Source organism: Cricetulus griseus, unplaced genomic scaffold (assembly GCF_003668045.3).
Source record: "Cricetulus griseus strain 17A/GY unplaced genomic scaffold, alternate assembly CriGri-PICRH-1.0 unplaced_scaffold_191, whole genome shotgun sequence".
Classification (NCBI taxonomy): domain Eukaryota; kingdom Metazoa; phylum Chordata; class Mammalia; order Rodentia; family Cricetidae; genus Cricetulus; species Cricetulus griseus.
The window spans coordinates 24,019-40,206 of NW_023276910.1; the positions used below are offsets into that span (position 1 = coordinate 24,019).

The 16,188-nt window shown below is 39.1% G+C and overlaps 1 protein-coding gene across 2 annotated transcripts; it reads right to left on the reverse strand.

The window, feature by feature from the left end:
• Positions 1–7,350: 7,350 nt before the first annotated feature.
• LOC100762197 (la-related protein 4-like) lies at positions 7,351–9,406 on the reverse strand. Of its 2 annotated transcripts, none has more exons than XM_035453747.1 (2): positions 8,799–9,406; positions 7,351–8,582 (listed from the first exon to the last, which is right to left on the reverse strand). In XM_035453747.1, the coding sequence occupies exons 1-2, from the start codon at positions 9,389–9,391 to the stop codon at positions 7,409–7,411; spliced, it is 1,767 nt and encodes a 588-aa protein (XP_035309638.1). In that variant the 5' UTR covers positions 9,392–9,406; the 3' UTR covers positions 7,351–7,408. The 2 variants fall into 2 exon arrangements, with proteins under 2 accessions (XP_035309638.1, XP_035309637.1); XM_035453746.1 differs by having other exon boundaries at positions 7,351–8,296; positions 8,510–9,406.
• Between the last annotated feature and the right edge of the window lie 6,782 nt (positions 9,407–16,188).

Consider the following 16,188-nt stretch of genomic DNA (forward strand, 5'->3'; position numbering starts at 1 on the left):
ATTCTATACTTGCCTCTCTAAGAAGCCATTTCTGAGACCAGGATTTTTGAGTAATAATAGTCACATCTGCCCCAGTGGCTACCAAGCCAGAAATAACTTTATTATTAATGTTCACATTGAACTGATGATTTTATCATTCATAGAAGCTTGCCAAAATATGCCTTTCTCATTTTGTACATTCACATTTGATTCTTTATCACTGTTCAAACTACCATCGAGATCAGTATCAGTTTTCAAAATAGGCAAAGAACTATCTATTCATCCTGTGAGAGATTCTCTCCCACTGTTACTGAGAATGACTCGACCTTTCTCGATGTGGGGGCCTTCTTGAGGCTCCCCTCGGTGTTTCCCAACATTAATTGGTTTCCTTGTATACCCCTGGTCGATCTACATTCATTTGTCCAGTGTCTGCCCTTACCATATCTTCTACACAATCCAGAAGGCAATGGCCTTCCTGTGAGACACTGTTAGAATTTGTTTGTCTACAATTTTTCTTAGTATGTTCCATTTTACCACAGCTGAAACATCTCAGTTCCTGGTGCTTTCGTGGTCTCCTGAGGAAGGCTCTTCCTACCCAAGGTTCTGTTTGATAATAGTAGTAAACTCTAGCCTCTTGGTCCCTATGTTGACCTCTGTTAGTTGGTTGTCTTTCCCAAGCCCTGGGATTCTCACCTCTAGAACTTTTAATCCCCTGTTGCCTTTTTAAACCTTTTGAGATGGGTTCTCCTACCCAAGCCCCAGCATCTTGCACGTTATAGTCAATGTTGGCTGCATGAAAAATCCATTCTTCTAGCGGAACTGATCTGATCTTTAAAGGCTAAAGTATTCTTTTACATATTGGGTTTGCATTTTCATAAGCTAATGTATATATAATTGATTGTCTTAATTCTGGATCTATTACCTGTAATTCTACTGCACTATTTAACCTTTGTAAGAAGTCCTGGAACTGTTCTGTAGGTCCATGTTCTATTTTGATATAAGCTTCTAGGCATTCTCCTTGCACACGAACCTTATCCAAGGCATTTAATGCTGCTTTCCTGGTTAGAGACAGTATTTTATCATCATATTCAGCCTGAACCTGTGGGTCAGCATAAATACCCTGACCACGAATCTTATCTAGGGGGGGAGCTCAAAACCTTTTTTTGTGCCCTGATGCTCAAGGTGCTTTGTCTCTTCCCTTGCTAATACCTTCCACTGGATTTGGCATGAATTCTCAAGTACAGCTGTTACTAATCTTTGCCAATCTGTGGGTGCCAGCCTGTTAAATGTTGCCCATGAATGTAATAGTTGTTTTAGGTATCTGCTATATAGACCATAGGAGACAACTGATTCTTTATTATTCTTAAGATCCTTCAGCTGTATAGGTTGCCATTGATAAGCCATCTGTCCATGAGGGTGTTTCTTAGAAGCTGGCTTTCCTACCATGGTAGCTGGGTACAATAATGGTGTATGAGTAAAAACCTTAGAAGAATATTCAGGATACCTGGGTGGAGTAGGTGCCTGGGGTTGGAGTGATAATACTTCTGAGGCATCCCAATGATCTTTAAGACTAGTAATGATATCCTTTGTAAAAGTTTCAATCTCCTTAATCATAAAAGAATCCAAGCATGTTAGTCAATTTGTAAATTGCTCTAACTGCTCATCTCCATGTTTTTCTAGGTCTTTAATACGATCATCCTTAGGCAGCATCCGGATGGCATGGAAACTGCCCTCTATGTATTGGAGTCTAGATTCCAGGTCATGATTTGCTGATTTTGAGTCCTCAGCAGTGGACCGTATGGACCTTTGTAATTTGTCAATAGAGGTTAGGTGCCTTCCTCGTGGCAAGGAACCAATCAGAATTTAGCTGGTGGTGCTATGGTTTACGGCTTTGTGTGTGCCTTACAGAGAAGTACACAGCAATGGTGCCCAGAGCATGGCAACCACCCTGGGAGGACCTATGGGCCATAACAACCAATTGGCCAATCAACACATGGTAAACCCTCCAAACCTTGAGGCACAACAATCCTGAGCATGTGCGTACCCCTAGACACTCCCCGTACGCTGCCTTATAAGATCTCTATGCAGCCCCATCCAGCTGTCTTTTGTAGCCATCTGCCTTGGCGTGTGGATGAAAGACACGAGTTAACATGGGTTTAGCTTGCTAAACAACAATAAAGCCTCTTGCAGTTTGCATCAAGCTTTTGACTCAGCCTGGTGATTGGGGTTGCCAAGGTCCTGGGTTAAGAACCTGGAAGCCTGAGCTTTCTAGGGTGTCTTACACTGTCATTGATTAGATTCTGGGTAAAAATAAATGGAAACCCTAATACTTATTCTCTCCCTTGACTTGGAAATTTTATGCTGCAGCCATAGTGACTATTTTTGATTGTGGGCTGATTAAAATAGTCTCACCCAGCCCAGACTGCATTTGTACTTTCTATATAGTGAAGAATGGCCTTTTACTTCTGATTCTTCTGCCTCTGCCTCCCTCCAGAGTGCGGGCATTAAGGGCATCTGCCACCACACATTGCAACAGAGTTAACTGCTAAATTATGACAGCCCCTCCTTTCTGAGAATGAGGGCTATATGGAACTAAATCAAGGCCCTCCCAGTGGACTGTTGAAACCCTCTCACAGCAAAATCCAGAGAGTTTCTAGGTTTGTGTCATGGATTTTTCTAAATAAGACTGCCAAAGGTGTCAGGGAGGGAAATTAGGTCCTTTCTCTTCCTACTTTGCATTACTGTAAACAAATACATTTTCAATTATGTATTTCTGTTTCTTAATTTCTTTTGCAATACAAGAAAACAAAAACATTGGGTTTTCTTTTCTAACTTAGACAGGATTGTAGTGACAGTTTGTTTGTAATCTAACAAATAAAGCTTTCAGGAAGACCAGGGAAACAAAGTGTCCAGCCACGAGAGAATTCTCACCAGTAGCAATGCTCAAACTGAAGGGGGGTTCTTGCCCTCTGGGTGTCTAAACCTCATTGCTCTTCAGACTGCCTAGGCTGCACTGAGCTCCTGCCTCTTATTCCTGTTTAGTGCTTGGATGAATGGTGTGAGGTCTCTATCTCTTTTAACCTAACTAACTCATTAGACCAGGGTGGATTTGAACTCACAGATATCCCTGTGCCTCTGTCTCCTGAGAGCTGGGATTAAAAGTGTGGCCACCAATGACTGTCTTCAGTGGCTAACTAGTGGTTTAAATCTGCGTTATGACCATTAGGCAAGCTTTATTTGTTAGGTTATAAGCAAATTATCACTACATATCGCATTTTTGCCTTATATAAAAGTGAAGGCTATAACTAATAAAAGAAAAACTATCCACAATAGGTACAATAACTAACTATATCTGATATATACAGGCAATAATTTTATCAACAATGCCTAATTCATTTGCATTTGACAAATTCAAAGAAAATACTCCATTATGTATTCTATCTTGGTGAGTTCAAAGTCGTGTACCTAATTTACTTTCAAACGCAACTTGGATTACCATCCAAAACTATCTTTTGATATCTCTCCACCTTACACACTTTACATCTCTCAGTGCTGTCTAGGCAGTGTGAGTAATAGAGCGGTTTGGAGATTCAATCAAAGGATGGGATGGCCCATTGTTCTGAGCATTGGTAGAGGCTAGCCTCTCTATTGGCTGTCGGCTTTGTTTCTCTGGCCATCGGTCAAGTGTTATTTGTTAGATTACAAACAAAATATCACCACACATACCTCACCACATAGATCCTAGCTATCATGGTACTCACTATCTAGGCCAGGTTATCTTCAAATTTATAGATATTGTGTCTACCTTTAGAATGCTGGGATCAAAAGTATAGCCGCAGTGCCTTGCCACTATCCTTTTTTGTTTGTTTTATTCTTGGCTTTGGGCTTAGATAGTACTCCCACACTCACATTGAGTGTTTTGATTAATGTACACAAATGCTTATGTCTGAGGCATGAAAATAGGAAATTAGGGAGGAGGATCCAGAGATCAACATATAAATGATGGCAGAAGAAGAAAGACTGGGGGCCCTTAAATTACCTGAGCTTCAATCAACCAAAAGTACATGCTCAGAAAAGCCTTTTGAACATGGGATAAGTGCGTACTGTGTTAATGGCCCATGAAGGTTCACTGTAGACTTTGAATTAGAACCTATCCCTTTTTTGCTCTTTTGGAGGAAGACCATAGTTTGAGGCTTACTATTATTATTATTATGAAGTCTAAATGGAACAAAGACCTCAACATAAACCCAGCCACACTGAACCTATTAGAAGTCAAAGAAATACCCTTGAATTAATTGGTACCGGAGACTGCTTCTTGAACATTACACCAATAGCCCAGACACTGAGATCAACAGTTGATAAATGGGACCTCCTGAAACTGGGAAACTTCGGTAAGGCAAAGGACACTGTCAGCAAGACAAAACGGCAGCCCACAGATTGGGAAAAGTTATTCACCCATCCCACGTTGACAGAGGGATGATCTCCAAAATATACAAAGAAATCAAGAAACTAGTCTGCAAAACACCAAACAATCCAATTAAAATATGGGGTACAGAACTAAATAGACAATTCTCAATAGAAGAATCTAAAAAGAGTCTCTTAGATCAATCACTATGATAGGACATCCTTTAGCTATCAAGAAGGTAATGGCATTCCAGGTTGCAGAGAGCCCATTGGTTGAATTACCTTATTTATGGCTCTCAGGTCTGTGAACATACTCCACTTACCTGACTTCTTTTTGATAACAAATATAGGAGAATTCTGAGGGCTGCTAGATTCCTCTATGTTTCCAGTTTCTAGATGTTCCTGTACTAACTTTTCGAAAGCCTCTAACTTCTCAGAGGTCATAGGCTATTGTCCCACCCAAACAGGTTCATCTGTAAGCCATTTCAATGGCAGGGCCTTTGGCTTCTCTGAAGGTCTGTCATTTGTACCTAATTACTGTACAGCATGGATGGTTGGTAACTGTTTTCCATAGCATCTTACCAGATCTTTTCTACTATCTAAAGATTGTACATAATTTGTATCCAACGCTGGAGGAATATTAATCTGAGTATTCCATTGCTGTAAGAGATCATGAACCAGAGATTTATAGCTATATCTGCCACACATGTTTTCAGTCTCCCTTTCTGTCCTTCTGGTCCTATGCAGACCACCAAGTTAACACTCTGTTGAACCCTAGATATACTTCCATTTCCAAAACATTGTACATTTGCCTCTTTAAAAGGCCATTACTGAGGCCAAGCCTTTTTGGTAATAATAGGCACATCTGCCCCAGTGTCTACTAAGCCAGAAATCACTTTATTATTAATTTTCACTTTCAACTGAGGTCTTTTATCATTAGTAGAAGTTTGCAAAAACATGCGTTTCTCATTTTGTCTATTCACATTTGATTCTTCATCACTATTCAGGCTACCATCTAGAGCAGTATCATTTTTCACAATAGGCAAAGAACTAGCTATTCATCCTGTGAGAGACTGCTACTGGGAACGACCTGACATTTCTCGATGTGGGGGCATCTAGAGGTCCCCCTCGGGGTTTCACGGCCTTAACAGGTTTCCTTGCATGTCCCTGGTCGATCACATTCATTGGTCCAGTGTTTGCCCTTACCATATCTTCTACACAATCCAGAAGGCAGTGGCCTTCCGTATGAAGCATTGTTTGAATTTGTTTGTATACAATTACTCTTGGTATTTCCAATTCTACCACAGCTGAAACATCTCGGTTCCTGGTGCCTTCGTGGTCTCCTGAGGAAGGCTCTTCCTACCCAAGGTTGATAGTAGTGGTAAATTCTAGCCTTTCAATATATGAAATATATTAATTAATATATGAAAGCTATCACTTTATTCACTGAGAAATTATGCATTTATTTTCCTCAACCTTCTCTCTCAATTTATCTCAACAATTTCTTGACTTGCTGTTTGAGTCAGTGAATCATGAACTGAATTTCTTGGTGTGGAGGGGAAAAGATGACAAACACTAGCAAAAGAAAATATACCTCCCCAAATTAATTCTTACATTTTTCCCTTTTATATCATTTTTAAAAGTCAGTTACATTGCGAAATCTTTCGTTTTTTTTTTTTTTTTTGAGACAGTGTGTCTCACTAGGTAGTTCTGGATGGACTGAATCTCTTATAAACCAGGTGGGCCTAGAATTTAGATCCACCTGCTTTGGCCTATGAAGCTGGATGAGGATTGTATGACTCCCAATCTAGAAGCACTTTTATTTTTTTAACACCAATACTAATAAATTAATGGCAAATCAGTACCATCCTGCATCCTAAAATTCTAATCCATGCTAAAATTCTAATTTCCTTGATAGAAGAATAAAATTTTCAATAATCCATCATGATATTTAGGTTAGATCTATGATTTGATTAAGTTGGTCTAGGTAGTGAGAAATCACAATCCAGGAAATGGTGTGTTATTTTGGTTGTAGAGGTGAAGACTCAAAGAACAGAGACTAACAAACCAGTAAAACAATTTGTCTCCATTTTAAAGAGAATTTTAAAAAGTCACAGGGCAGTTTGAACCTCTGAAATCTATTTGACCTATCCAGTATTCAGGTCTGGAACAGAATTTGTCAATTTCTTTTGGATCATCTCTATCCTTTTCTTGAATATCAGACTGATCGGTACACAGAGCTTCAGACACAATCAGAGCTTCATAGCTAGCAGTACAATACAACAGTTTTTTTGTTTCTTTTTTTTAGTTTAAAATTAGGAACAATCTTGGTTCACATGGCAATCCCTTCTCCCTCACCCTCCCCTCCCCTGCATGCCCTTCCCATCAACTTTACAATACTGTATTAGTAATTTCAAAAATCAAACTAAATTCCAAACTACAAAAAGATGTACTCAAGTATTACATTCAGGTTTCAAATCATTTACAAACATGACAAAAGATTTGGCTTCAATGACTTTGTACAGAACAGACACCTCATCTACTGACCTGCTCTGCAACACAAGGTCATTCTTCAGAGATGGCTGTTTTCAAGCCAAACTTTTAATAGAACATAAAAATTAATATCTAATTTTTACAGAAATGGTTCTTCAAAAACTTTATTCTCCTACTCCCTCATCTCCTATACTGAAGGATGTATAATATTTTTTGTTTTCTTTCCCAAACTAAATCTGAACCATCAAAATTGATTCCAATCAGAAATCCCTACAAATTAACATCAAAAGCAAAAATGGAACACTTTTATTTAATATATGCTCATATATAAATACTTATATATATTTATACTCATTGGAAATCTCCAACATTTGAAAATCACTTCGAGTTGAAGTTTGGCTTGTCTTAAAATTCCCAAATATATCATATATAAGGACATACTTCCCATCTTTCCTGGCTACTTCATCCCTTCAAAACAGTGCAATATAGGCTCAAGTTTAGTGGGAAGAGACAAGTTTCTGAGTAGTTTTTGTTATGTTTTGCTTTTGTTTTGGTGATCTGGCGGGACACACCGCTCTTTCCCTTTACTTTGAGACACTCCCTGAGGTGTAGTCCTATGGCTAAACTGGTGTCTCTGTTCCCTGATTTTTACAGCTGCTCCCCGTGGAATGGTATTGCCTCGAAAGCCAGAATAATACTTCCTATACCTTGTTTCTGGCTTCTCGTGTGTTTTCTCAACAGGCTTCTTGGGCACTCCATTCTCTTTATTTCTGGTGGGAGTTGACACATTGGTAGGCATTTCCCTTAGCGGTTGTACAGGAACTGAAGCTGGTTCTTTAGGAGGCTTCCAACACACTTCAGCGTAAGTTAACTTTCGAGGTTCCTGTAGACTCACAGCTGTGTGTGTGTTTACCCTACTACTGCAAGTTGAAGCAGTGTGTGGCCTTGATGGCTTTGCAATAGCTGGGGAGGAAACTGGTACAGTCATCTGGTTGATAACATCCTTTGAAAGTGAGGACTGCTCCCTTTGATCCATCTCTTGCTGAGTTGTGCTTACTGCAGGAAGCTCGGCTTTACACGAAGGGCTGGGATTTAAGCTGAGTTGCTGGGCAGAAGCAAAGTCTTTCCGTTCATGCTCTGAATGCACTGGGAAACTAACACTCACTTCTTCAGTATCCTTTTCATTTTTGACATCTTTAGTGACATCAGACATTCTATTCTCCAACATAAGTTCATCTCGCATTCTTGATGAACTTCCAGATAAAGGAGGAACATTTGTAGCTACTAAGTCAAACTTTGGTGCTGAAACTTTTGCTTCAGTTGTTGAAGGCTGGGGTCTTTCAATCTTGTCAGCTTCTCTTTGTCTTCCACCTCTGAAAAGAGTTCTCCTTCCTCTACTAAAATCCCTGTTCTGATCCATCTCTAAAATGGGAGCATCCTTTGAAAGATAAGTTTGTTTTTGATTCCCTGTTACTGTAGGGTTATGTTGTTCAGAGTGAAAGTTACTTGAACTAGATCGGCTCAATTGTCCATCCCCTAATGATACAGATCCTTCTGTTGAGTGTTCTGAACCACGGGATGACCTAAAATGAGCCTGCCAAGGATTGTTTTGGATTGGTGAGCAAATATTAACAGCAGTATCATTTGTCTCATATGATCCTAGTAAGCTAAAGCCATTCACAAAACTACGAGTGTGAAAAGGAGCCGGCAGTGTTACATAGTAAGGTGCAGCAGGACTTGGAACCCAAAACTGAGGCACAGTACTATACCCTGGGTACTGCTGATGAGTGTAATACCCTGGCTGCATAAAGACTGGTGAGGGATATTGAGTTGGCATCTGAATGGGTTGAGTATACATACTAGAATGCATTAATGGATAATCATTCTTAGCCAAAAATATAGCAGTGGCTTTTATCCTTGCCATGATTGGCTTGCCCTGAAACGTTTTAACTTCTTCCCTTAAATATTGAAAAGCCTGTTGTGCATCTGTGTCTGATTGGAAAGTGACATACCAGGTGCTGTTTTGTGCGAATTCACAGCTTATCACTTTGGGGCAGTTTCCATTTTTAAACAAAGCTTTAACTTCCTCTTCTGGTGTTGTTTCAGGAATTTCTCTGAGAATTACAATACAACGCTTATGACTTGGTCTCACCTTCTCTCCCTTTTCATCAACTTGTACTAGAGGAGAAGATCTCAACACTTCAAGAATTAAATTTTGGTCTGTGGTCAGTTTTTTTATTTCCTCCAGGTTGGCAACTGTCGATATTGGAATGAACTGATTACCATCCATTTGAGATGTCAAGTAAAGATCCTTTGATAAATTTTCTCGGGAGAAACAGAACTCTAATTGTTTTTTCAAACATTCTTTTAAATCTCCTGTAGAAATTGTTGAGCTGCTTTCTCCAGATTCATCGTTTATTTGGCAATGCAGATCTTCAGGTTCTGAAATCATTCCATCATCTTTCTCCTCCATGTCTGAAGTATTCCTTGTGGACTCCCAAGCTAGAGAATGCATTACTTCATATTCCTTGCAGATAACTTCTGAAATTTCTGTATTACCCTCAGGAAAAAATCCAGATGTGGCTGTGTTTTCATGCCAGAAACTTTCATTCAGAGGAGTGCCATCTGGGTTTCCAGAATGAATTTCTTGCCATACTTTGGCATTAGCATTTAAACCAGTACTTTTATGTATTACCGGCTCCACGCAGAGCGACTTCACTGCGTCCTCCCTGCAGGATCATTCAGGCTGCTGCTGCGACTCCCAGTTGACTCCCTGAATCAATCACCTCTTCTCTCTTGCCCTGGGGTGAGGCTTGCTTGTCGTTGTGTTCTTAAACTGTGAAAAATACCATAAAATTACTATCTCGGTTGAGGCTTTTGGATAAAGAACAAAGAAATTATGCTGCTTTGCCCCTTTGGGTTTGATCCATATGGGCCTGTCAATCATTTGAAGAGCAAAAACAAAAATAAAAAAGGGCTTCAAGAAAGCTGTCTGCTCTGGCTCCGTAGTGGTGGTACACGCCTTTAATCCCAGCACATGGGAGTTCTCTGTGTTTTCAAGGTCAGCTTGATCTACATAGAGTGCTACAGACCAACCGGGGCTACATAGTAATAACCTGCCTGAAAAAAATTCCCAAGGCACGGCTGTGGTGGTGCACACCTAACTTCCCAGGACTCAGGAGGGAGAGGCAGGCAGGTCTCTGTGAGTTCGAGACCAGCCTGGTCGACAAGAAGCTAGTTGTAGGACAGCATCCATAGCCACAGAGAATCCCTGTCTCAAAACAACAACAACAACAACAAAAAAAACAAAACAAAAGAAAAACAAGAAAAAGAAAAAGAAAAAGAAAAAAGCTGTCTGCTAAAGACAATTTAAGAAATAATATGAAGGGGCTACAGAGCAGACTCAGAGATTAAGAACAATTGCTGCTCTTGCAGAAGACCTTTCTTTGGATTGCAACAATCACATGGTGGCTCATAACTATCTGTAACTCCAATTCCAGGGATTCTGATGCCCTATTCTCACCATCTTGGGTACAAGGTATGTTCATGGTATATACATACATACAAACATACATACCTACATAAATACATACATACATACATATGCAGGAAAAACACTCATAAGCATAAAATAAAAAAGTCTATCAAGTAAAATAAAATAAATAGTATGACGCTCACCTAGTTATACTTGGGAACCAAACCACTGGTTTCTTTTTGTAATATATTTCTTCTTTAAATTCCCTGTGTAACAAACCTCTTCTTTAAATTCCAAATTTCTATTGAAACACTATTTTTTTTCTTGTTTGAAATCTGTGAGATATACCACCGCTCTAAGAAGACAGTAATTAATTATCATTACTTTAAAGATATGTTTTATTATGTGTGCCTGTTTTTGTGTGTATACATGATGGCAAGGGCCTGTGGATGTCAGAAGAGGATATGAGAAACCCTTGGACTGTGATTTCAGTGGTTGTCAGTTGCTCTGGTAAGTGCTCTTTTCTACTAAGCCATTTTTCCAGCCGCAAATACATTGTTTTTATCTTTCAGACAAACTAAGAGAAGTTTGAGGCTTAGCCAGTGTGATTTACCTTATACACTTATATGTGTCATTGATTAGAATTTGGTGCCAAATAAATGGAAACCCTAATACTTGCTATCTCCCTTGTCTTGGAACTTTCATGATGCATCCATAGTGACTATTTTTGATTGTGGACAGATTGAAATAGTCTCAGGGAGCCCAAGCTCTATTTGTACTTGTTACTTAGTGACGACTAGCCTTTTATTTCTGATCCTTCTGCCCCAGCCTCCCTCCAGAGTGCTGGAATTACAGGCATCTGCCACCACACCTTGCAATAGAGTTAACTGCTAAACTATGACACCCTCTCCTTTCTGAGAATGAGGACTACATGGAATTGCAAGATTTTAGTTTGCTGAGAGAAAAAGTTTTAAAAGATTTTGTTCACAAGGAGAAAAAGTTTCCCACAGGTCTTGTCTCATTACAAGAAAGTGTTTGATTGTGGATGCTACGGACACCCTGAACAATTTGTCTAAGATGGGGATGTCTAAGAGAATCAAAAAAGGAGCAAAAAATAATAAAAATTTAAAAAGGGTCAAAAGAAAGTCATAAAAGTGTCAAAAAAGAATGTAATCTCTTTACTAAGGGCTCTCATATCTATTTATAATAGTAACACGGGTGAAAAATATTGACCACACCAGGTTAATTCTGTTTAAATCTTTTAAAAATTAATTCTATATAACTTGTTATATGGTTCTATCTGTGTTTTCTGGTATAAATGTAAATTTTATTATAAGCCAAAAGCCAAAACAAAAATGGTTCAAATATTTTTACTGTCTAATTCTAACAGCAGCCAGTCACTTATGGACATAGTTCAGAATTTATCTCTGAGCTCTACTCATTAAATTTGGGTTATCTGGAATTCAGATGTCTTTTTAATAAAAATAATATTAAAACTGTTTCATGGTTAAATCTGTCAAAAAGTTAAAAATAGTAACACTGAAAATTAACAACACAAATTTAATAGTCACCCAGATGATAATAATTTTAAACATATCAAGGATACTTTATTTTTAATATTCTTACAAAAAGGCATTAAAAGATTTTTAAATGTTCAAATTTATAAGGTTATAAATTATTTATACTTCTGTTATATTGTTAATATTTATGCTTAAATCAAAAGAGCTAAAAACTAAGATCACAGTTATATGTTCCATATGTTAATAAAAAATTAAGCTGTTTATTTCTTGTGGTACAGTAAGACAATGGCCTAAGTTTAATAAAGGGCTTAAAATAACTTCTAAGCCCATGGGTCTCAATCTTTGGTAGTTTTAAAGACTAAACTCTTTTATAAGGATAGCCTAGGACCATCTATATGTCAGATGTTTACATTATAAAACAAAAAATTTTTAAAGATAAGCCTGACAATATAAAGTTTTAGTTTTATAAAAGCTGCTAACTTGTTATAAGATATTAAAAATACAAATTGCTAGCCATTCTTATAAATAAAGAAGTTGCCAGACTTACCTAGGCAGACTTCTAATACTACAGAGATCTGCAGAATATGGCATTTAAAATGTTAACTAAAAACTTTGTAATATCAGACAGAGAATTCTAGATCCTGACAGTGACCCAAGGTCTCTAAAGTAGTTATGGGGCTCCATGGATTGTGACAACGGTGACCAATGAGCATGATGCTCAGATGCTACACCTGCTGCCAGGCAGTAACTGGCTCAGACTATGGACAGGCTACAGGACACTGGAGAATTGATTGCACTACCTTTGCCTAGACAAAATAAGGTCAGTGTTTTCCATGTCCCTCTTCCACAGAGAGAAAAAACTCTCACTTTATAGACCTGGCAAAGATTTACTTCTGCCCCCAACACTATTGAGACTTGGATGTGGCTAGCTGTATGTGGACTGGACCCTGTCATTTTTAATGGATTCAGAAACTGTATGAAATTTGTCCTTCCAAGATCTCTGTTAGTATTAAGGGTTAAACAATAGCCAGCTTTATGTATCATTTAAAAGTTCTGATAAGCTGATAAAGCTTACTGCCTGCTGTTCAGTCACGAGCTCCAGGTTTTTGGTTTACTTTATTTGTCATCTAAATGTAAACTTGAGGGGCTTTTCATCCGGCCAGGGGAACCTCTGTCCAATCTACACCTGACTCTCTGGACAGAAGAGAAATGTGCAAGCTTCTAGCCCAAATCTGTAGTTTTTGCTAGAACTCAAAGTCATAAATATATTTCTGCCATTCTATAGATACCCAATATCTGCTTTTTCTGCAATGTGGCTTTCAATACAGATTGATAATGATAAAAAATCTAAAACTTCTATGTCCTAATATATAATAAAGTTCATATAGGCTTCAGAGGATCAAAAGTCATAAAGCTTGGATCAACTTCTCACAGATAAAAAAGGACTCCAGATAAGTACAACTTGTTATCCCATCTATTTGCTTTTGAGGATGGGATTTTCTCCCTTGTCTTGGAACTCCTGTCATTCTTGATCACTAAAAGTATGGGCCTAAGGGTTCCAATCAGATATATAAGTTTTAACTTCTGTTCCCAGTTTAAACATGTCTCAACAGATTTCTACTTCTGGCAGATGAATATCAGTTGCTGACTACAGCCTGCTCCTAAAGACTGTGAGCCCTAGACTAGTTATGGATGTGAATCAGTCCAGCTGATATGGACACCCCCTATCTCTGCAACAGAGTCTACAAACCAGAGACTCCTGATGGATTCCCCATTGCCTAAATTCACATTTTTGTTTTTGACTAGCATTTCAGCTTTGTTTCTTCCCTAACTTTGTCACTAAGTCAGCAGGAAGTAGCTGGAAAGTAACAGGTCGCCTATTTTCCCTGGTTAAAATGCTAAGTCAAAAGGAACTCCCTTCCATGGGGGAATGCCAATATCTCTCACTCCCTGATGGGGATGCAGAGATGGCAGCCAGGGTCAAAACCGGAACCGCAGCACCGGTCCAGGGACCCCAACACTATAAAGAGCTAAAAACAGCCATAGATGAGGATATTAAAGCCATAAAAGGATCCATCACTAAATTAGAAAAGTCTTTGGCTTCTCAAGCAGAAGTTACCCTCCAGAATACTAAGGGACTTGATCTCCTTTTCCTTAAAGTGGGTGGAATCTATGCTGCCCTAAAAGATGAGTGCTGTTTCTATGTTAACCATTAGGCATTCCATGGCCAAGCTCAGAAAAGACTCAACCATCCTCGAAAGAAATGGGAGTCCCAACAAGGATGGTTTAAAGGATGGTTTAACAGATCCCCTTGGCTCACTACCCTAATCTCCACCCTCTTAGGATCCTACTTATTCTTTTACTGCTGCTTACTTTTGGGGCATGCATTCTTAATCACCTACTCTGATTTATTGAAGAAATCTTATCCATAATCCAAGCCCTAACTCTTTATCAGCAATACCAGGATCTCAGGCAATAAGAAGGACCATGGGTTTTAGGATTAAAACCTCACAAGAAAAAAATGGGGGAATAAAATATTTTAGTTTGCTGAGAAAATGTTTTAAATGCTTTTAGTTCCTTTGGGTCTAAAACCTGGCTGGCCAATGGACAATCGGACTTTCTAGGGTACATTCTGTGGTTTTTTTCTTTTGTAGAAAAGCAGGTCCTACCTGGGTGACCAATCTATCATGAGATCATACTTTGTAATCAATCACTTTGTGCCCCATCAATGTATGCTGATCTGTGGTTTTTTTCCTATATAAGCAGCCTGTAACCTTTGCTGGAGTGTCCAGCTTCCCGACATTGCTGACACCCGAAATTGGATTCATTCAATAAACCCTCTTGCCTTTGTAGCTTTTGTAGCTTTTCTGAGTCTCAGGGGCTCCTCTGGACCTCTGCCCCTTAGAGACCTGGGGATCTTTCAGAATTAAATCAACCCCCTCCCAGTGGAAGGTTGAAACTATCTCACAGCAAAATCCACAGACCTTCTAGCTTTTAAGTCATGGCTTTCTGTAAATAAGACTGTCACAGGTAACAGGAAGAGAAATTAGGTCCTTTCTCTTCCCAGTTTACATAGCTGTTAAAAAGTACATTTTTCATTATGTATTTCTGTTTCCTAATTTCTTTGGGAATACAAGAAAACTAAAACATTGTGTTTTCTTGTCTGGCTGAGAGAGGATTGTAGTGACCCTTTGTTTGCAATCTAACAAATAAAGCTTACCTGAAGATGAGGGAAACAAAACTTCCAAGCACTAGAGAATTCTCACCACTACCAATGCTCAGAGTGAAGAGGCGATCATGTCCTCTGCGACTCCAAACCTCACTGCTCCTCAGACTGCCTAGATTGCACTGAGTTCCTGCCTTATATTCCTCTGTAGTGCTGGGATTAAAGGTGTGACCTCTCTTTCTCTTTTAAACTAATTAAATCTTTTAGCCCTTGGTGGCCTTGAACTCACAGATCCATCTGCCTCTGTTTCCTGAGTGCTAGGATTAAAGGTGTGGCCACCACTACCTGTTAGCAGCCAAATCTCAGGGCTTGGAATGAGATTCTAGTCCATGCTTGGAAGAACATATAGTTAACCTTTACATAGCAGCACCTTAGAACCTGAGCTCCAGAAGAGAAAAAACTTGATCCAGCCCTCCACCCACAGGCTCAGTCAACTAGGCAACCCCTTCCTGGAACTTTTACTCATGAACTCTGTTTTTTTTTTTTGAGACAGGATTTCTCTGTGTACCTTTGGATCCTCTACTTGCTCTGGAGACCAGGCTGGCTTTAAACTCAGAGAGATCCGCCTGCCTCTGCCTCCCAAGTGCTGGGATTAAAGGAGTGAGTCACCAACGCCCAGCACTCATGAACTCTTTACCCTGCTAAACATCCTGTTTGTGGTTTCCTAACATCCTGCCTATAGTATCACTTTGTGCACAAACTGCCCATTTTGCCCCTCCCCAATCTTGACTATATAAGCCAGCCTGAAAAATGTAAAGTTTGTCACTTAATCAGAATCCTGTCTTATGGTCATTCTTTTTCCATCTCTTGTCCCCATTCCATATCCCTGACTCTCTTGCCCCATGTTGACATCCTGCAGGTTGGGACAACTGCCTGTCATCAATGGCTAACTAGTGTCTTAAGTATGTGGCTAATTAGTGACTTAACTCTGCATTATGATCCTTAGGCAAGCTTTATTTGTTAGGTTTCAAGCACAATATCATTACATTTCTCCTTTTTGCCTAATATAATAGTGAAGGCTATAACTAATACAAGAAAAACTATGTACAATAAGCACCATAACTAATATATCTGATATATACAGGCAAAAA